At 37.8% G+C, this 23,010-nt stretch overlaps 1 protein-coding gene across 1 annotated transcript in view; it reads right to left on the minus strand.

The window, feature by feature from the left end:
- Positions 1-23,010, minus strand: part of PRKDC (protein kinase, DNA-activated, catalytic subunit) — a 215,989-nt gene that overhangs the window by 45,597 nt on the left and 147,382 nt on the right. Inside the window, exons 57-66 of the mRNA XM_046641859.1 lie at positions 21,819-22,026; positions 19,969-20,158; positions 18,578-18,793; positions 13,945-14,057; positions 11,718-11,849; positions 7,975-8,154; positions 4,420-4,625; positions 2,121-2,259; positions 1,071-1,259; positions 171-395 (exon numbers count right to left, since the gene is read on the minus strand). Coding sequence (XP_046497815.1) covers positions 171-395; positions 1,071-1,259; positions 2,121-2,259; positions 4,420-4,625; positions 7,975-8,154; positions 11,718-11,849; positions 13,945-14,057; positions 18,578-18,793; positions 19,969-20,158; positions 21,819-22,026 — 1,798 coding nt within the window. The remainder of the gene's footprint in view (positions 1-170; positions 396-1,070; positions 1,260-2,120; positions 2,260-4,419; positions 4,626-7,974; positions 8,155-11,717; positions 11,850-13,944; positions 14,058-18,577; positions 18,794-19,968; positions 20,159-21,818; positions 22,027-23,010) is intronic.

Genomic DNA, 23,010 nt, shown 5'->3' on the forward strand with positions numbered 1-23,010 from the left:
CAAAGGATAGAGTGGAGGTATCAGAAGAAACTCGAAGAATAGAAAGAAGGAAATAGGTAGTATCAAATAGTAAAGGAACATTTTTGCTTGTTGATTTTTTATTCATGAGTTTACTGACTTTAAAAAATACTATAGAAATGGTCTATTTCAGATTGGTATATCCATATTACCTGCATGAAAATCCGAATGCAATTTTCAATATAATATTTGGCTCTGTCGACATCATCTTGTAGGATGTAAAGGAGACTCAATTCCTGACTGTAATGAAGCTCTACAAGGACCTTCTGGAGCTCCTTGCTCACAGCTTCATCAATAAACGTCAGCAGGGACTGGTCTCCCTCACCTTGCAGAAGTAGCTTCAGCTTGCTGCGGATCATGTAAGGTAGATAGGTCTCCTAAGGAGAGAATCTGCTTGTAACCTCAGAAAACCAATTGAATTATGCCTAATTATTTTATTACTATAATATTGTTTGGTATAATTTTATAGGTCAAGATTTAGAGCCAAAGTGATGATGTTTCAAACCTAAAACTAAAACTTTTAAAACTAGTTCATTTAAAATTGATCATTTTGTAACCACAAAATATAGGAACACGTCCTACAGAAAAAAGGAACTACTTTTAGTTGAAAGACAACTGGATGATACATACAAAATGAGGAACCTATAAGGACAGCCAACACAGCAGCAGTGTGAGAGGGATCAGGAGAGCAGCCTCGCTCTAGGAGTTGGGTGACCCTGTGTGTGGGGAGCCGCCTTGCTCCAGGAGTTGGGGCATGCCCATGTGTAGCCGGTGATTCAATGCAGAGACAACAGGAAATATTCTTCCATGTAGTCATACCAGAGATGTTAATACATATTTTTAAATGCATCCCATTTGTTTTGAAGGTTAGCTAAAAGTGGTTAGAGAGTAAACAATACTATGGAGTTTGTGGGGGGAGTCAGGTTATATAAATATCCTAATGCTTCACAACTACCTTGTTTTTGAAAAGTTTTAAACAAACTTCATTAATTAGAGAACACCTGACTATCTAAAATATTTATTTCATTGACCTCAAAAATAATTCTACCCACCTGATAAAATGGTTCATTCCACATTTTATTTAAATCTGGAGGGTTCGCACTGTCAACACTGACTGTAGAACAGTATGCCAGTGATTTCCACTCAGCAAGTTGGTTATAACAGTCAAGGGATGCAAGTTCCCAAAAATCCTTCTCAGCTTCCATAGGCTCACCATCTACCCACTCTTGTTTATTGAGAGCCTGGCAAAGAAAAGTTCCTAAGATTGTTTTACAAAGTTGGAAAGAATACGATGAAAGCATCTGTATCATAAGTAGCGTAATATTTATACTAAGGATAATCATTTTCAGATTTATGACAAGGTGAGAGAAAATGGAAAATAGCATTAACAGTGAATAGAATAAAAAAACAAAAGGAACCTTAGAGTAATAAACAAATATAAAAGTCCTTACCAAGATGAAACTATTTCTCTGAGAAACTTACCAGTGAGGCCACTTAATAAACCGAGGACTTTAAATGATCCATAATTTGATTTAAATCAATACTGTGGGTTATTTACTACTTAAAAAGTTCTTAGAATAAAAATTAGAAAATAGGACATTTACAGAAAATTACAGAGGATTTTACAACCCGGATTGCTGAATCAAGAGTCTCATAGCTTACAGACCCTGAATGTCAACTATTTGCTGGACATCTACACTTGGATAGTCACTGGCAACTCAAAACACAAAGTGTACAAAAGTGAACTTATAGTTACCTTCCCCAAACCAATTCTTACCTACTTCTTTATAAATGTTTTACTTACTAAAGGAAAATAATCTACTCAAACAGAAATTATTTAATAATAGCAGATATTGAAATAACATCTTACAGTTCTATAGTACTTGGTAAGAAATGCTTTCTCTTTTATTCAACGATGTTTTCTTAAGAAGAGCAAGAAATACAACAAGAATTATTTCACATTTGGTTATTTTGAAACCATTCCTTTAATCTAAGGAATAAAGCTGAAATATTTTGAAGCTCTAAATCCTAAAGCTGACAGTTTGTCTATTTAGAGAACAAGTGGTTAAGAAACTGACATATTTGCCAGAGATCAATTTTACCTCATTATACTGCTTAACAGCTTCAGAATAATCATTTCTTGCTTCTGCTAATAATGCATTCTGAGTGACTTGCTTTGTTCCTATCTCACTATTAAAAATCCCACGGAGGATGTCATATTCTCCAATTGATCTATACAGTCTATAAAACAACAACAACAAAAGTCCAAATCAGTGAATGCTCCAATATTTTTGAAGTATTTATTCTAATGAAATGATACTAAATCAAGATGTCACACATTATGTTAACTAAAAAAGATATATGTTATTTTTGTTTTATAAAAATATAAAATCTTAAAAATTTTGAAGTTACCATTAGGTTTCATTACTTTGGTCATACAGAAGGCAGAAATTATTCTAAAGTGAATTTAAAGTGAAATCTGAAATTATCATAGGTCTACAATGTATAAATTGTCTCATTAAATAAATCTCTTCTGGTTTAATGCATTACAGGAACACTCCACATTACCTTGGGTGACAGCTTTGGAATCTCTGTCTAGCCCTAAAACCTAGAACGTAGACAAAAATCCAGAAGCAAGTAAAAAGTAATCCCAGTCCTACTGATGCCATGTTGTAATCCATGTTCTATGACCAGCTCAATTCTACTGACAAGTAATTTTATTCTAGATGTAATATTTGATAGAGCATTCATTCATCTCATCAGCACAATCTCCTTGACCCCATCAACAAAACTTCCCCTTTAAGATATGCTCAAGAAAGTTTGTTCCATGCCCCCTGGCAATTTTTTTCAATTTTTAAGTCTCAACATAAATATCATCTCTTCCTAAACCTATAGTCACTTGACGTGCTTCCTTCTTGGTTTTCCTGCAGTTTGGTCCCTTCCCGGGTATGAGATCTTTTATTACATCAAAAGGGCCCAGGGGCTCTTTCTCAGAGCCTACCGATTCCAAATGTAGGTAGAAATCTAACAGATATGGCTCTTATTGCCCTGCTCATAGAGGGCTAAAAGTAAGAAAGTAGAGACAGAGAGATGGGAGGTAGGATAACAACTCACAGCCCAAGAGCCCAAGAGGAAATGGGAGCTAGAAACATTTTCCAGAAATTCAGAAAAGAGATGAGTCTCATGTCCATCTGACACTGGCCTCAAGGTCCCTGGATTATGTACACTATAACATGGTCAAAATGATGATCATGATATATCAAGGAAAGGCTAAATTATGTTCTGAATATTGTTTGAAAGGAATACAAAAATATTATATACAAAAGTATGAGGAAGTATCAAATGAAGTTATAAAAAAAAGTTTAAAGTTTAGGCCCTTAAAAGTTGTGTGCTTCATTGACCCAGGAAAAACACATTATATGAGTTTCTCACTCCCTGGAAACACTATATATACACACAGTGTTACTTGCTGTTCTCTTGTACATCTGAAACAACAGGATAAAGATGGCTCTTGTGTGAATCAGTGTTAGCTAAGAGACAATCTCTGAACTGCCCCAGCATTTACCTTGCCTCTCAGAGAACTCACTACCTCGTACTTCATGTTATATGGTTAGTTAAGCATATAGGTATACATTTCCTACACAAAACATGGCTAGTTTCGTGAGTTTGTGAGAAATGTCTAATTCATATTTTAATTCTTCTCAGCACCTGAAACAACGCCCTCCTCACTCACAGCGCCAATTCAGAAAGGAAGAGAGAAATGACTATAAAAGAGAGAGAAGTGCAAGGATGCCTCACCCTCACCTTTACTCTTTTTTTCTCATAGAACCTGGAGATCTAAAAATCAGTGCTATAAAATCAAAGTTCAAATTAAATTTCAACCTAATCCAACATTCTCCTCAAAATCAGGCATTGGTTTTCTTATGACAAAACCACAGATAAGGGAAGAATCAAGACATAATGCAAACTGGCATAACCACAAAACGGAATTTGTTTTTCCCAAATAAACAAAATAATTGGATTAAATTGTTTCCAAAATTTTAAGTCCTGCTGAAAATAAGTCATTCTCTATTCGATTTAGCAAAGCAGCAAAAACATATAAAACACTAGGAACTGTAAGTTACAACCACACTATGTAGGAAAAAAAAGACTGTAGTACATTTGAAAGAAATTAAAAGGTTTAATTAATGTTCTCTTTCCTTGAGCAATACATTCCTCATCATGACAACTATCCTTGACTCAAGGAATGGTACTCAGGCTGAAAGATTTTTCAAAAAATTTCATAGACTGTTACTATCAACTTGATTTGTTCATTTTCTGCCAAAATAAAGCCAAGATTTTTCTGTATTACTTTGGTTAAATTCACTGTTTTCCCAACAATATCTGCATCACAGAGCTTACTTAGCAAGTTCCATCCATCTGACAAAATCAGGGTAGAGACAGGGTCTCCCTCGAACTCGCTTGGCAGGTGGCTCTTCAGGCAGCAGGTGGAGCAAGGCCTCCTCCAGAAGGCAGACGCCTACAGGCTGCTGCAGACTGGCCAGGCAGCTGGCACTGACAGAAGCTGGGTTGAGGCTCAGCAAGTCTGCGTGTTGGCAACTAATTTCCTGTGAAACCACAAACACATGTAGCTATTTAGCCTGTGGTACTTTGCCCATATCATCACAAGTGAATAAATCATTTTGCTAAACATAAAAGAAAGTTTTGATGTAAGTAGTGATACAACCAAAAGTTTCTCTGTGTAATTCTATTAACAAATTTTCCTTAACATTTGATTTGCTCAAAGGAGGAGATGACCTTTTATTTTTACACTTCTAATCCATGGATTAACTTAAAGCAAGGAAACCACTAGTAAAATATGAAGATTTTTATGTATATTCTATATATCCAAACAACAATTGCAGTTTCCAGGAATATTTAGCCTGAATAGATATGTTTTCAAAGCAGTTGAAACACAAAGATTTCATATCCAATCACCAAAAAGTAGGTACATTCACCTCTGTTATTCTATTCAACATCATTTTTTCCATCTTTTTCCACCCAGGGGCTAACTTATTTAATAATATTGAATACAGGATTTCAGGAACTATTATATTGACCTTTACTTTGTAACTCTCAATTTGAGAGTTCTCTAATTATGAAAATAATGAAAAATAAGCCCCACATCAATATTGAAAACAATATGAATAGTGTGACAACATTTGCACTAAATGGAAGAAATTTGCACTAGACTGGAAGAAAACATGGGCATTCAGGTCTTATGTATGTGTCTGTGCATGGACACACACGCAGATTTCTGGAAGACAGTCATCCCCATACATCCACACCAGCCTTTTCCTGCCATCCTTGCAGCTGTGTCATACAAGGACCCCTTGCTAAGTCTGACCAAGTTACTACCAAGCCAACCTGAGTTTTATATTATGGGTCTTGGAAGAATACAGATTCTCCAAAGTAAGCAAACAAACAAAAATGTTCCTCATTCAGAGAAGGAACTAGAGGTACAGGAAAGAAAATCCAAATAAAATTCTATTTCAATTAATAACATATGAAATTAAAAACAAAGCAATTAATAACATAGTTGAGGTGTCAGCTTTTGAGATAACACCATTCTAATTTGGACAGGGAAGCCCAGGATATTTTTAAAGTTGTCTTTTTTTTGTTGGGGAAGATTCACCCTGAGCTAACATCTCTTGCCAGTCTTCACCTATTTTGCATATGGACCACCACCACAGCATGGCCGCTGACGAGTTGTGTAGGTCCACGCCTGGGAACCAAATCTGGGCCACCAAAGCAGAGTGCATTGAACTTAACCACTAGGCCACCAGGGCTGGCCCAATATATATTTAATTTTCAAGTAATCCCTTCATTATACAAATATTAACTGAATGCCTTCTATACTTCAGACATTGTGGTAAACATGTTGTCCCTGACTGCATGCAGCTTAGGATTTATTCCTATTTGCCCAAGAGAAGTCTTTTGTGAAACGGTTTTAATAAATAAACAACTATTATTGGGATATCATTTCTCTCTATATAAATGTGTGCTCAAAATTTAAATGAGTCTGTAATTCTCTTTTCAAGAAGACTGACTGTTGTGTATAATCTTGCTGACAGTATCATTTTACTTTATAAAGAATGATTTGCTAAGCAAAAAAACTTCAGCCAACCAATTTTACTTCTTATAAATTCCAAAATAGAACAAAGTAATGAAGCCTAATTTTTAAAATGTTGACATCTAATGGAATTAGTAACAATACTCCTTGTTTGTACCTTTATCTCATTGTATTAGGTGAAGCCAGGGGTCATTTCTTCATTTCAAATATTCCATCGTTCTTAAATAGAGATTTGCATATAGAATACCCTCAACAAGTGTTTTTGTAAAGAAAATCAAAATTTTATATAAAGATCAAACAAGCAATGAATAGCATAAATGTAGGGTACCAAATTAATGTCTGTTTGCCAGTCACTAAACGCATCGTGGAAAAACAGCTGAATGGATTTTTCTTCCAATTGGAAGGTTAGAGTTAGGATAGTCTGACAAATACAGGATATACCACAGACAAAACTCATTTGGGGAAGTCATGGTAGGGCAGTGGTATCTCCAAGAGACAGTCATCCTTGCTAAACAAGAAGTCATACGAATGCTATGCCAAACACACTATGATGTCATGGAGAGAGAACATAGTTGTGGTTTCAGATATGAATCATAACTAGAAACTCACAGTAGCAAATGCTGCAGACTGCAGGCACTGACTTACATTCATGCTGCTTTCTTCATGGTCAGTGCCAAATAACAAGCTCCAGGGTGAGGAGAAGTTACTTACAGACTTAATGATGGTTCATGATTCTCCTACACAACAATGGAAAAACTAGTTTTTTAAATAAATATAGGGACAAAACTAGGAAGTGAGATTTTAAAAATCACTTCAGACTACAATGTAAAGAGAAACTTATTTTGAAATACTGGCCAATTCAACACAATTTCTCAAAACTTATCTTTAGTGTGGCTGAGAGAAAAACACTGAAGGAACTTTACTTGCAAATTACAAACCAATAAAAATAGAACTAATACATAATAAGAAACTATATTAATAGTTTCATGCTGCATCAAAAAGAAAAAAAAGAAAAACTAGTACTTCATCTCAGGGAATTATTATCCAATTAGTTGGCAAACCAAAGCTACTGGTAAGTTGTACTAAAGGATATAGTTTTTTAATTACTCCAGGGACATTACTAGTTACAAAAATACTAGAATGAATCAAAGAGATTTTCTATCAGGGACTTTGTAATGATCCATGTTTTGAATGGCAAAGAAATATTTCCAATATGAAAAAAGTACTGCCTAATTACAAAGGTCTTCTCTGATGACTCCATCTAAGTATCTGTAATGGTACATACACCTGACCCCGATCAACAGGCTGTCTCCTGAGCTGTTTCATTACTACCCTACATTACTTTAATACTTCTATATTACTCAAGTTCTATGACACTTACTACTACTTCATGTTATCTTCTGCATTTGTCTGTTTATTGTCTGCTACCCATCTGGACTGTAAGTTCTAGAAGGGTAGGAATTTGTGCCTCTTCATGACTGTGTCCTCATCATTGAGAACAGCAAAGCATGTGCTCAGTCAACATCTCTTGAAGGCAGTCAGGAGGCAGGATAGAATTTGGTGAAACACGACATAAGGAAAAACAGCTAAACAACATGCAGAGTTCAACCAAAATACCGAAGGGACTGGCTTATTAAAGATGAGAACATTTTTATACAAAATTTAATGTCTGATTATTCTGTCATATATAAGGGTTTAAAAAAAATACAGATAAATTACATCTACCCATCTGGGAAGAGGTAACCCAAATAGAGTACATCCATTCTGTTAAACACCTTGTGTTTGAACTTGTGAAACAAAGTTATTATGATGAGAAGGCATATTTTATGAAGCGCAACTTTTACCTGGATACAGGAGATGAAAGGTGGAAAGAAAGAGACAGTGGTGTTAAGAAAATTATTGAAGTCCTGGAGCAACTTCTGAGTAATGTTGTTTTTTTCAGACATGGTCTTATATTTATCCATCTCTTTTATAATTCCAGAAAACAAGCTGCCAAAGAGCTGCTTTGCAATTATTGGGTCTCTCTGTAAAATATTCAAAACAAAGACAAATTGAGATCTGAAGTAAAAATGCTATAATTCACCAATTACTTGAAAATACAAACTGTTGCAGACAATCTACTATACATCTCAATTCTATTTAGAAAGTTTTAACAGGCATTGACAAGGGTAGTATTTGGAATTTAACCAAATATATCCATTTGACACATGCCTTATAAAAGGTTTGATAGCATGGATTTTGACCCAGAAGTATGAATCTAAAAGCTGGCTTAATCACATACGTAACCCATAGCTTAACTCCCGAGTGAGTCCGGGCCTTCAGATTCCTCATCTTTAAAATGGGATAACAGGGGCCAGCCCTGTGGCTGAGTGGTTAAGTTCGCGTGCTCCACTTTGGTGGCCCAGGGTTTTGCTGGTTCAGATGCTGGGTGCAGACCTAGCACGCTCATCAAGCCATGCTGAGGTGGCGTCCCACATAGCACAACTAGAAGGACCACAACTAAAATACACAACTATGTACTGGGGGGCTTTGGGGAGAAGAAGAAGAAAAAAAAAGATTGGCAACAGATGTTAGCTAGGGCCAATCATTAAAAAAAGAAAAAAATTAAAATATAAAATGAGGATAGCAGAACATCTCACAGGGTTGTGGTGAAGATAATGCATGTCAAATGCTCAATGCAGTAATTGGTAAGACCTTGGAGACAAATTAAATTAGATTTTTAGGTATTACCCTCACATCTGCATCATAGTGAAGCTTAAGATAAGTAACTGATGAACTTAAATGCCAATTTTAATTTTCAAAGTTCCAGCATTATGACCCTTTAAACTGTTAAACCATCAGTAGCCATTCTGTGTTTTTCATGTTTGGGCCATTCAGCTGTAACAGCACACTACCTGCCGTATTACAGCTTTAACCCTCACACTCCATGATCATAGAAACATTATCTTTTATTTGTGTCTATGACACCAGGACTAACAACAGTTCACAGCATGCAGTGTCTATTTTTTAAATAAAGGTGTGAATGCATGAATAAACAAAATTTAAAATTATTTTGCTTGATAGAAGTGTCTGAATAAAAGTAAAACTGGATTTGTTCTTTATCAATTTAAAGTAACGTATTTGTCTTATAAAAAGCTATATAAAATTTTAGAAAATATGGATCACGAAAAAAGAAGAAAATATATATAACCTATACATACACTGCATGGAGGCAGTCACTGCCACAGGTTGGTCTTTTACTGACATGCACACTCTTTTATATGGTGTCTATTGTTTGGTAACCTGCTTTTTTCACTTAACATGTAGCAGACAGGCTTCCATATCTACAACTCACTGATTCTTGAGTTTTGTGTACAAATTCCTTCATTTCCCAGAGAGTTCCACATGTTCATTCTCTTCCAATAATGGCAGTGGTACTTAAGACAAATAACTTCTTCAGAGCAATGGGATGCTGCTGCAGGACAGGTCCTGTAATTGCTTGTTTACATGATCCTCTTTACTTCTCTTCACATGAGGCTCATGATGAAGAATGGCACCCCAGGACAGCAGAGGGGGCCTCACCTGTTTTGTCTAACGTGTACCCCTGTGCTTAGAACAGTCCCTAGCATACAAAAGGAGTTGCTCCATAGATAAACATTTGTTGAATAAATAAAGTATTGGAATTTGAAAAATATAAAGGAACACATTCCTGCTTAAAGAAAAGAAACAAATGTAGTCAGGCTTTTTCTTTTCTTTTTTTTTTTTGTAGTCATGCTTTTTCAAAACAATATACACCATCTTTATTTTTTCCAAGCACAAATGAGATGACTTGACTTGGACATAGGTCTCTCAACAGTCTCAGGCTTGCTAACCTGCTACCATCATTATATACCACATACCTCTCCAGCATGGACAGATGCAAATCATGCCTAGGAGTGAAGGTGGCAACATCATTTTTAAGGCAGTGATGTGAGTACATGTGTGCAAGGCACTAGAAAAACTGAGAAACAGTGGGAGCGCAGAAAAAGCACTGGACCAGGTATCAAAACACAGAGGGGTCTTGCCCTTGCTCCACACACAGTAAGACATATGGCTTTAGCCATATTAGCCATTCTTTGCTAACTTTTAATTCTTCATCTGTAAATGTGTCTAACAACTGCCTTTATGTCACAAAATTACTAGGAGAATCTAATGAGAGAAATGTGAAAGCACTCCCTAATAATCAAGGGCTGCACTGTGATGACAGTTAACATGAATTTCTATGTGGAATAAAACTGCACAGAGTCTCACACACACACATGAATGCAGAGAAAAATGATGAAACTGACCAAGGTCTGCAGTCTAGTTAACACTGTCATACTAATGTTAATATCTAGGTCTTAATAATATACTATGGTTATGTAAGATATCACCACTGGGGGAGGCTAGGTAAAGGGTGGGTGGGACTACAGACTATTTTTGCAAATTCCTGTCAAACTATAATTACTTATTTTTTTGTTTTTTATTTTTTTTTTGAGGAAGATGAGCCCTGAGCTAACTACTGCCAATCCTCCTCTTTTTGCTGAGGAAGACTGGTCCTAACATCCATGCCCATCTTCCTCCACTTTATACGTGGGACACCTACCACAGCATGGTTTTTGCCAAGCAGTGCCATGTCCGCACCCGGCATCCAAACCTGTGAACCCTGGGCCGCCGAGAGGCGGAACATGAGAACTTAACCGTTGCACCACTGGCTGGGCCCTATAATTACTTAGATTAAATAAAAAGCTTAAAAAATAGTAAAGGGCCATGCACATATAACCCATTATTATAATCAATATTATAATCCATATTTGTACTAGAAATTTAAGTACAATAAAATATAAAGCATTATATTTTAGTTGCCAGCATAATAATAATACACTATATATATATGTAATTACCATAATATAAAAATAATAATACTCAAATTTTAAAAATTACTTCAATAAAAGTCAAAAGAATCTTACTCAGGCTTTTGGAGGATAAATATCCTGTTTTTGTCAAAGAATTAAGCTAGAAAACTTCATTCACTCTCAATACTTTTATACCCTAATGATAGAAAAATATTTCCAGTCTTCTGCTATTAAGAGAATTAACAGAGAAGGAAGAATACCAACACCACTGATAAACTAATCCTCTCCTGATCCTCCCCCAAGAAAGGATTTTGTATAAGCAATGACTTAAGTGGCTTAGCACCTTAAAGTTTACAATGATGTTTCACACATTAATTTATTCTGACCAACATTATTAGTAAAAAAAAAAAAGATTTCACTCTCTGATTTTATGGATGAAGACACTGTGGCTCAGAGCATTAAGTGACTTGACAAGGACCCCAACTTCAGGGCTATCTATCTTGCAGATGAGTCTAAATCAGAGCCTCACCACATGAAAAGAAGTTTTGGAGCCAGGTAATGGGAGAGTGAAGACTTGGAACAAGATCTTTTAACCAAGTCCATTGTTTAGGACAAATCAACATCTCATTCATGATATAGTGTAGCCTCAATCATTTTACCTTACACACAGTAGGCCCCTGGAACTGTTAAACAGTTTTTATCTGTCAATAGAAAACACAGGTTCAAGAACCAACCTGGGCCACAGCTTGCAAGGGAGTGATCAGGCTGCTGTATTTAATCTGAATGTCAGGAAGGTCTCCTTGACGGTAACTTCTGTACAAAATGACTTGGGCATCGTGCTTCATTTTTAACTCACTCTTGATCTCCTATAATCATTAGAACCAGAGAAGGAAGATTAGAACTCTTATTTAAGAAAATCAATAGTGCATGAGCTAATAAAACTGTTAGTACCTATCTTCAATATAAACGTGAATCGATGACAATTTTTACCCAAACGGTTTAGTCATTACCAGTGTATGGTAGACGATAAATCCAAAATAAAAATCACTATGTCAGACAAGCAATGAAAAGACTATTTAAAGATTTATTAAAAACTAATAAATCTGAATATTTGTAAAATCAGAGAACTTGATTTAAAACTTTTTAAAGCCATAGATCAGAGGGCTATATTTCCTTTTAATTACTCTTAAAAGAAACCTTGGGTATAAGGCCCAGCATGATCACCATAGCCTCACCAACACCCTGCTCTTCCTGGCCCTGCTCATCCACTCACACTGGCTTTCCAGTGTGACTCACTGCTTCTTAGTCAATCCCCCAACTCTCCCCGACTCAGGTCCATGGGTGCTTGTTCATCTCTTTGCCTGGAATGGATTTCTACAGCTTTTCACTCATCGTTTGCTTCCCATCTCAGATCTCAGCTCTTCAAAGAGGCTTCCCTCACTACCTCCTTTAACAGGTCTTCCCCACACACGTTCGTCACTTGGTTAATTTCTGACACTGCACAGGTTATAATCTTAACTCATTCGTTCCTCTTCTCTGTTGTACACACTGGATTGTAGCTCCATGAGTGCTACTATTCCATTCACCTCTATATCACTAGCAAGAGGAATGCCTGACATTGAGCACAACAGTCCAACAAATAAACAACCACAGTGCATGGCCTTCTGATTATCTCCATGCCATTCTTAATGAGTGGTCAGTCACTCCAGACTAGAACACCTGTGTCAGAGGGAATGCATGGCCTCACACAGCAGGGCGTTTAACATTTATTCATCATAAAAAGACCTTCTTTGTATCAGGCCAAAATACCTCCCTGCGACTTCTATCCAACAATTCTGGTTTTACCTCTTCCTTTTGCTGACTAGGTATCATTTCTTCAGGCATGCCTTCTTAGGTTTCAGGTTTAATTAGGAACCCAGAGCTACTTCTCTGAGTGGGCAAAACAGAACACCCTCCAGGTGTGATGGGCAATGAGAAGGGGCATGGGATGACCTTAGGACACTGACTTTGGACCCTCATCTTCAAAAGAATAGTTGTAGTTACAGAGACAAGAAGAAGATGAAAAGTACATATTCTCCCCACAGAAGATACAGTGGAACCATTCAAGCACTTCATTCTCAGACTAGAAGTTAATTAAGTGGTTGAGGATTTAAAATGAATTAGAACAAAGACAGGGTCTTGTATTCATAACCTAGTCTTCCTTTCTTGAAACTTTTGTCATAATTACTGATTTATAAGTAATATTGAAGCTATGGCTAAACAAATTCTTCTATTACTTCCACATTTTGAGAAACGTTTACTATTAATTCATGACACACTTGTGTCTCAAATCACTGCCTGCAGTGGACAGCTCTGGACCATCTCTGCCCTGCCTGCCCTTTCCTCTGGGCTCACTATTTCCTCCACATCTAGGCACCTCCAGGAGAGTGGCTGGCTGTAATGTGGCCTCACCCCTCCGACCACAGTTTATTGGTCCCACAGTGGCGTCCAACCCAAGGTGGGTCAAGGCTCTGGGCTTAAGGTAGGGTGGGGCCAATCCCTTTCCGGCAGGTAAAGTTGTACGATGTAAAATTCAGGAATGATGGGTGGTCAAGTTCCCACCACATGGAGAAAGCCAGTCTGTACAGAGAGGAACAAAGCAAAGTTGCCATGACAGGCTGAGCCAAGTGGCAGAGATGGGGTCCTGGCAGTGCCTGTGAGACTCAGGGGACGGCCCACACAGGCTTCACTCCAAGATTTCCACAACTTCATCAGTGAGTCATGAACACCCTTTACATCTACATTAGTCAAAGGAGACTTTGGTCCATAAATAACTTTAACTCATAAGCACTGCTTCTGTAATTTTGGTTCGTAGACCAATACTGGAAGCAATATCTGAAAGGAAGCTTATTTCCTTACTATATATCTTTTGAAATAAAATAGGTATTTCTGACGAACTGAATTCTTGAAAAAGATACAAACCTTCTCTCGTTTTTGTTCAACAGCACCTTTTCTGGCATAAATCAAACTGAGCTTTTCTCGATCCTTTAAAAATCGTCTCCGTAATCTTAATATTTCTGCCCGATTGTCTGTACCTGAAGAATACAAAGCAGGTTCATCACACATGGCCTATTCAACCTTCACCTCCTTCCCAGAATCCTCTAAAATAGAAGTGAGAATGCTTATCTCCATTTTTTACTTTTATTTAGTTGTTTTTTTTTTAATGACATAAGCCTATGAAGAACAGAGAACAACAGAGGGGAGGCTAATCAGTTTTGGAAGCCAGAGAAGAGAAAGCTGTAAGAGCCTCAGCCCAATCCTAGTGTCGCAGTGGAGAGAATGGGGACAAAGCAATACCAGTGGAGAAGACTTGAAAGGCTTAGGGCCTGGCAGCACCAGGCACCTCCAGAGGAAAGGAGGAAGTGAGGCTGAAGCAGGAGGTGTGGTTTGTGCTCAAAGTGCAGAGCCTAGGGAGTGGACACAGGGCTCATGAGTGGAAAAGGCTAGCAGGATGGAGGCAGAGCCACTGCAGTGACCATAAGGACTTCTGGAACCTGGAGCTACCTCCTCCTACTGGGCCCCAGAGTGCTAGCACCCAGGCCTGGAGCCCGCAGGCAAGAAACTGGAGATTTTGCCTCTGGGTAATAAACCAGCACAAAAGACCAGACAAAGATATTGACACATCAGTGGTTTTATGTCCCGGTCTAGCCTCCCCTCTGCGATGGGAGGACACTCCTGATATGTAGCTATTCCACAGGCCCTTTTAGTGCCCCACCTGAGAATACAAGCAAAAGGCCAAAAATCATCAGACATTTTCAGGAAATGGTCAAATATGAAAGAGAGAAACCAAAATAAATAACAGGGAAAGAGTAATAGCTCAACACAGACCATTCAGGAGAAAAATTTAAAAATTATCATTTATCAGAAAGATAAGATAAACATTACAACCATTGATCAAGAGCTGAAGGGATGTTCAGAGAACAAAAAAGCTCATGGAAATTAAAAATATGACATCATAACTTAAAAGCAAGGATTAGAAGATAAGGTTGAAGAGATTTCCCAGAATATAGAGCAAAAGGAAAAATCAAGAAAATTAGAAGGATAATCCAGAAGGTCTGATATCCAAGCAAAAGGATTCCAAAAAGAGAAAAGTGAGATGAGGAAATCATCAACAAAATCACCCAAGAAAAACATTCCAGAACTGGAAAATATGAGTTAGCAGTCTGAAAGGGCCCACCTTATGCCCAGAAAAACAGATTAAAACAGACCTGCACCAAAGGACACTTCTGTGAAATTCCCTAAAACTGGTTTAAAAGAAAAGATCCTACGAGTGTCCAGAGAGAAAAGATCCAGTTCTTACAAAGGACCAACAAAGAGAACAACATCAGGTTTCTCAACTGCAACCATTGGGAGTAGGAACCCGGATGAGCTCACACTCAGAATCATACAGCTAAATGATCCTTTGGGGGTTAGTGCCAGCAAAAGCAACATACAGCCATCAAGGTATCAAAAAAACTTCCTGCTTCTGAGCCCTTTCCTCAAGAAGCTACTTGAGGAGTGCTCCACCAAAAACAAGGAATAAACCAAGGAAGAAGAATCAGATCCAGGAAGGTTAAACAGACCCTCAAGATAAGGAGGAAATCTCTAGATGACAGCTAAGCAGACACCTGGAACAAGGCAGCTCAGAGGCTCCAGGAGAAATTTCTTTAAGAAGATGAAACATTTATATGTTGGAACACAGTAAAAGACAACCATGCAACTCAGAGGAATTTTGGTGATAAATATGTAGAAATCTAAGCATCTACAGCAAACTAATTATTAATACCCAGGAAAAATTATTGCACGAGAAAGGAAAAATAATCATAGTAGCACCCATGGCTCAATCACAATAGTATTTATGTAGTCTAAATATGAGGAAACTGAATATTGATGAAACCAAGACTAAGACATAACTATATCAGAGGAAGACGGCACAGGCAGAACTCATCCTGAGTGTGTGTGTGACAGATGGGGGTAAGGGATAAAAGGGAGCCAAATCCTCAATATCCATATACAAAGCCAAAAGAGAATGACTCATATTGAAAGAAAAAAAGAGAGCAATACAAAAATACTGTTTAAAGATATGGAAGTAAATACCAAAAACCTGGCTAAAAGGGTGTGAGTGGTTGCATCTGGGATTTGGGAAATGGGTATGGATGGTTGCTGATTCTTCTAACAAGCTTTGGAGAAGTATTTGCCTTTTTAAACTACATGCATGAGCCACTCTGATATAAATAACTAAAGAAAATGGAACTAAAGAATTAAGCAAAATAATGGTTGAAAAGTGATATGTTAATTGTTTTAATTTCAAGTTTTTAAACTGTATTTCCTTTCAAAGACAAAAACAGTATCATAGTAAATGTTAATTCACCATATTTTATGAACTTCCACATGCTCAAGAAAATACACATGCCCCAAAGAAGACAGTATGTGAAATGTTTTAAATCTGCAAAGGTACATGGGAAAACCCAAATATATTAATTGAATTAAAACAGACAGCTATTAGCATTCCTTTTACCAACTAAATTTTATGACTGAGTTTTTTCAAATCTATATAGAAAACTTTTTAAGGAAAACATTAGTTTTCACCTGTTATCTTCCTTAATTTCTTTCCTTTGTTTTTTTTTTGAGGAAGATTAGCCCTGAGCAAACATCTGCCAATCCTCCTCTTTTTGCTGAGGAAGACCGGCCCTGAGCTAACATCCGTGCCCATCTTCCTCTACTTTACATGTGGCACACCTACCACAGCATGGCTCTTTCCCAAGCAGTGCCATGTCCACACCTGGGATCTGAAGTGGAGAGCCCTGGGCCGCCGAGAAGTGGAACATGCGAACTTAACCACTGTGCCACCGGGCCGGCCCCATTTAATTTCTAAACACAGTCCCCCAATTCTACCTACATCATCCATGACATTTTTTTCACTCTAAAAATGTAGAAAGGGAAAGATTATGGAACAATTTAAGTTGTAGATAATAACTGCTATCATCCTCAGCAATTTTCATTTGTTTCTGTGCCTCATCCCCATTCAGTAAAGAAACCAACTTGTCCAGTCAGTCACTAGCAATCACCATAAGTTAACTGAGCTGCACACCACCACAAAGGTACACCTCTCTTTAACAACTCCATGGGAGGCTGCACGTGCCAGCGGGGGAGGAAGGGGTTGAGATGAGCAGGTGTAAAGTGTGAGAGGGACAATTTATAAGCAATGGGAAGGTGATGGTCACTTTGGGACTTGATTTTAACTTGGTGCTTTTATAAGGATGGACACAGAAGGACAGAGAGCCAGGCACTCTTGGTGGATCACTGGTTTGAAGGAGAAGCGGTAGAGGAAGAAGAGTGTAAAAGAAAGAAGACTGGTGAGAAGGAGTCAAGTGTGGAAGAAGAGAGAGAGTGGGAGTGGGGTCATTAGCCCTCCTTCAAAGACTTCTGAACAAAAAGAAGGCTAATTTACCTCTCCATATTAAATTTAGTGAATTGTGTATAGCCATAGATTTGCGACATGAAAGTGTGAAAAGAGTGGTTGGGAGTACAGAAAGTATTTTCTGTGTGTTTTTAGTTCCTACAATTAAATAAAAAGGAACTTACCCTTGCTCCTAATTTTAATTCTATACATCTAAATTCACATGTTGTCATTACCCCAGGGTTCTGTCTTGGGACCTTGTCTCTCTTCGTATTTCCTTCCTCTAGGCTTTCACTCACTCTCAGAGCATTATTTCTCGTAAAGAGCTAATTTCCAAACTGACCTCTACCCCAGCCCTCTCAGCAGTTGGGTCTGTGAGCTCTGCCAGGACTTTTCACTCAGCCCTCTGGCATCTCACCCCACCTTCTTCCTGCCCTGACCTAGGGTCAGGTTATGGTTGCCTTGACCTCTGCCTGCCAGTCCTCCTCAGGCACTCCAAAGGAACCTCCCCAAGGGAAGGTCATTCAGAGACCTTGTGCCTATCTCTGCTCAGTTCATTACCTAAAGCTGTGGTTTCTTTCTAAAGCCACATCCCCATACCCTCAAGCCTGTCTTCTCAGCAGTCTTTGCCTTTGCCCCCAGCATGAGTAGACTGCCACAGGGCCCTGCTACCATAAATGTTGGTTGAGCTGATCTGAGTCCCTTCCAACTCCCAAATGCATCCCACACTTCTCCATCTCTGTCCTTGTCCATCCTCTCCCTTCCCGCATCCCAATCCCCCAAGTCTAGTCTCAAAGGCCACCTCCTCCACCAGGTCTTTTCTGATGATCTCTCCATTCTCTAACTGAATTTAAACTCTCTCTCTGAGACTTAGCTTATTAATTCTATCTCATCGCATGATCACCTAGCTATTGCCTTATCCATCCCAATTTTCCAGAAAGTCACTAAATGAATGGATTGAGTCCAATTTACTCAACAGCTTTTCTGGAGCACCTAAAATCATGATTTCAACATGGCAAGTGCCTAGACAACATTTACTAAATTAAATTTTAAGGGGCTTAATTACAGGTTACAAGGAAGTGTGAATACAGTCAGAAATGTGCTTTCTTCATCTAAGCTACTGCACTAATTTAGAGGGTAGGTCATTTTAAACACATTTCAGCAATCTTACTTTACCTTTTGCTTTGTTATCCACCTCATCCCCTGGAAGGCCCAGCCTTTTTTTCCCAAAATCAGGTCCTACTGACTTCAAGGGTACTCTCTGTGATTTTTCACTCCTCTTGTGAGCAAACAGCAAGGAGGAAGACAAAGAATCAGATGAGGAGGAGACCGTAAAATCCACCAGTGGGTCAATGCTGTTCCCAGTCAGCCAATTGAAAGAGCTTCTTCCATCTGCAAACAGGCATGACCAGAGCATGTCACAGCATGCCCAGCACTGCACAACACTGCCCAGCCCACACCCCATTGCTGCTGCACTTGGGGCAGCACCAACTGCCAGAACACTGCATGAGAGAAGGGGCACATCATCCTTGTGACATCTGGGGCCTCGAGTGCTCACCTGTGACAGTGACTGGGGACAGCTCGTCAAGGAGCTCACCTGTGACAGTGACTGGGGACAGCTCATCAAGGGAAACAGCCATGTCACAGCAGAAAGACACTTGGCTCCATGAGGTCACCAGTGAGTGACCCAAGGCAGCTCAGGCATCCAAACCCAAGCGTCCTCATTTGTAAAATGAAAACACATCCCCTGCTCCTTCAAGCCACTGTGATCATGACAGGAATAAAGCTTTGTATCTACCATAAGATTTCTACCATCAGTGTCATAAAATTTCCATTATAATTATTCAAGTTAGTCCTATTTCCAGAACCAACAGAACGTGAAAAAATTTATATACAGGAAAAATGCTGAAATGTTTATATAAAATGACAGATATTTTACTCTACACCTTGTAGTTTGATGATCAAAGGAAACAGTTGGTCCATTTGAGAAAGAAAAATTTAATAAACTATAAACATAGTAAATGAATTTGTCCTAGCTCTGCTTTGCTTTTGAGATAAGGGGTTTTAAATTTGATGCACTAAACAGATTTTTCTGGACAAAACCAAAACAAAACATACATGTACTCAAACTTTTCCTGTTTTGCCCAGTCAGAAATAATCCTTTTCTTTTTCTTTCATTGTGGTAAAATATATATAACATAAAATTGACGATTTTAACCATTTTTAAGTGTACGGTTCTGTGGCATCAAGTTCATTACCCTCATCCATCTTCAGAACTTCTGCATCTTCTCAAACTGAAACTCCGCATGATTAAACAGTAACTCCCCATTGCTCCCTTCGCAAGCCCCTGGCACCCACCCTTCTCCTATCTGTCTCTAAGAATTTGACTGCTCTAGGACCTCAATCCTTTTCCCTTTTGAGTGACATATCTTTTTGGTAGTTCATATCACTTTTTTCTATTATCCTTTGACTTCTCTTATAAACGATCAATGTTCTTGTAGTAGAGGATGCTTCTACAGGTGAAAGTGCCTGGTACACAGCAGGCAGGCATTTAGGTTGATAGTTACCTGTATTTTGTGTAGGTGTGAAATCATACTGCTGTTGTGTGGCCCGTATCTGCCCAGCCATTACCCCTCGAGCTGAGAGGGATCCTTCCTGGGTCCGGGTCTGCAGAGCACTTTGGGAGGCCTGAGTCTCAATAAACATTGGAGTGAGAACAGTACTTCGGAAACGCCAGTCAGAATCAATAGTATATTCCTGCATGTGAGAGAGTTTCAAAAGAAATAATGGGCTTTCTTTAGCAACACTGAAATATTTTACTTAAAATCCAACGGCACTATCAGCAAATACATACTATGATTTCATATTTCTCTATGGAAGCAGCTGAAGAACTTTTTGGAATTTAAAAGTTTTAACTAAATAATTATTTGCCAACTAGAAAAACTAATTAGAATTGGGGGAGAAAAACCATTTTTCTACTCCTTAACATTCTGCATTAAAAGGCTTAATGCCATACTCAATAATGGCACCACAACAGAACTGCAGCAAGTTAAATGACTCAACTCCTTCCTAAGTACTCACCAGGTGCCCAGCACTGTGAAAGATACTGAAAATACAGGTGGGAGCAGAACAGAGTCAGGCTCTGCTGCCCAGGAGCTCGGGCAGAACTGAAGCGAGCTCACTTGTCAATGTGTAAATCATCACAGTTGTTAAGCCTACCAGGAGAGGGTGCAAACTCAGCATCTACTGAGTGAATGGGAGCAGTGATGGAAAGGGAAGAAAGCATTATGGAGAAAGAAAATTTAAGTGGAGGCTGACAGGATGAGATGTGTGAGCCGTGTGAAGAGGAGAGTGAAACAAATGTGAAGGTTTCAGAAAGGAATGTGTGAGGATTCCAAGTAAAATAAGAAAAAGCCAGTATCACTAATCATCAGGAAAAGGCAAATCAAAGCCACAGTGGGATATCACCTCACACCTGTTGGAATGGCCATCATCAAACAGACAAGAAACAACAAGTTAGTGAGGATGTAGAGAAAAGGAACGCTCGTGCACCGTTGGTGGGAATGTAAATTGGTGAAGCCGCTATGGAAAATAGTGTGGAGGTTCCTCAAAAAATTAAAATAGATCTACCATATGACCCAGCAATTCCATTTCTGGGTATTTACCTGAAAGAAATGAAAATACTAATTTGAAACGATATGTGCAAACCAATGTTCACTGCAGCATTATTTACAACAGTCAAGTCATGGAAACAAACTAAGTGCCCATCGATGGATGAATGGATAAAGAACATGTGGTGTGTATAACGATATACTGTTCAGCCATAAAAAAGAATGAAATCTTACCATTTGCAACAATCTGGATGGACCTTGAGGGCATTATGCTAAGTGAAATGAGTCAGACAGACATAAGAGACAGACAGAGAGACAAATATGATCTCACTTATACATGGAATCTAAAAAGAAAAAAAGAACCCCAAACTCATAGATACAGAGGACAGATTGCAGACTGGTGGTTGCCAGAGGCGGGGGATAGGAGATGGGTGAAATAGGTGAAGGAGGGCAAAAGGTACAAACTTCCAGTCATAAAATAATTAAGTCATGGGGAAATAATGTGCAGCACGGTGACTATAGTTAATAATACTCTCTCATATATTTGAAAGTTCCTAAGAGAGTAAATCTTAAAAGTTCTCATCATAAGAAAAAAAAATTTGTAATTATGTGTAAGTCAATTAGACTTAGTGTGGTGATCATTTCACAATATATACAAATATTGAATCCTTATGTTGTATGTCTGAAACTACTATAATATGTCAAGTATAATTTTTTTAAAAAGCCAGTTTAACACTATTAGAAAATGTTTGTTGACGGGCAGGGAAAACTTGTAAATCTTACTATTACAGGGACAAACACTTTACCTGAAATTCGCATTCTGACAGAGGATGCTCAAACATAGGGTTTGAATAATCTGGGCTCACGCTGGTCATTTCAAGCAGAAAATCTGTTGCTAAACTTAAAAAGTGTGCTTCTATCTTAGGAGAATATAAGGAATTTAGTGCCAACAATCGATCCAAGGTATTTGAAGGTAACCTAGTTTCATGACTCCAGAAATTTCGAATAATTAATCTGAAAAGCAGAGAAGAAGGAAGCATATTGCTTAGATATTGGCAAATGAGAGGATGCTGTAAACTTGGCATCATGTGAAGAAGGTACAGTTTTTCCTCTAACCTAGAGGGAAACCACATTCAAAATTGTATAAAGAGTTTAATCTGAGTTAAGAACAATCACATGCATTAAAGGAAGGGAATATTCCAAAACTTAAGCATATTTAACAAGTGGTGAGAAATATTATTCTCATCTCTATTACCTGGGAAGTTTTCAGTGATGAGTACATAATATTAACTAATTTGAAACTTGAGAAAACATGTTAAGAAATTACATATAACCCTTCACTGCCTTGCTAAAACAATTTATTCCAAAATTAGTTCCACAAAATATTCAAAAATTCGTCAAAAACCAGATTAGGCTTTATAATTTATCAATGCTTATGAGATCAAAATACAATTTTTAAAAGCTCAATGAATTTAAAATTGCAGCAGAATGGGAAATTAATTGACATATAGACTCATACAAAAAGTTTATGCCCTTTCTTTTAGTACTTGATAAAATATTCATATAACTGAGATAGGGTAGGCATTTTAGAGGAGAACAATCACCATTCATACCATATACAAGTAATATAGTCTTCTCCTATTTCTAAGGTTTCAAACTTTTCATTCAATATTCATATGCATAGTGTTATCTCAACTATTTTAGTTGAGTGGGAAACATAATAATTGTCATTACAGATTCTCTTTTCATTTTCAAACACTTTAATTGCCTGTAATAGCGGAGAAAGCTTTATCCACACCACTTTTTCAAAAGAGTTTATATTAAAGTAACTTGTCAGGGTTTTAAAGTCTTAATATGATTTAAAATACATCTTTATTAAACATTATAAATGTAAGAGGCAGAGAAAATGCTAATACTGCAAATACATTTCTAAAACTGCTGAAAAATACTCTATGTTAGTCTAGAAAGAAATATCCCTAAATCTATTTGTCCTGGCCC

Source organism: Equus quagga, chromosome 16 (assembly GCF_021613505.1).
Source record: "Equus quagga isolate Etosha38 chromosome 16, UCLA_HA_Equagga_1.0, whole genome shotgun sequence".
Taxonomy (NCBI): domain Eukaryota; kingdom Metazoa; phylum Chordata; class Mammalia; order Perissodactyla; family Equidae; genus Equus; species Equus quagga.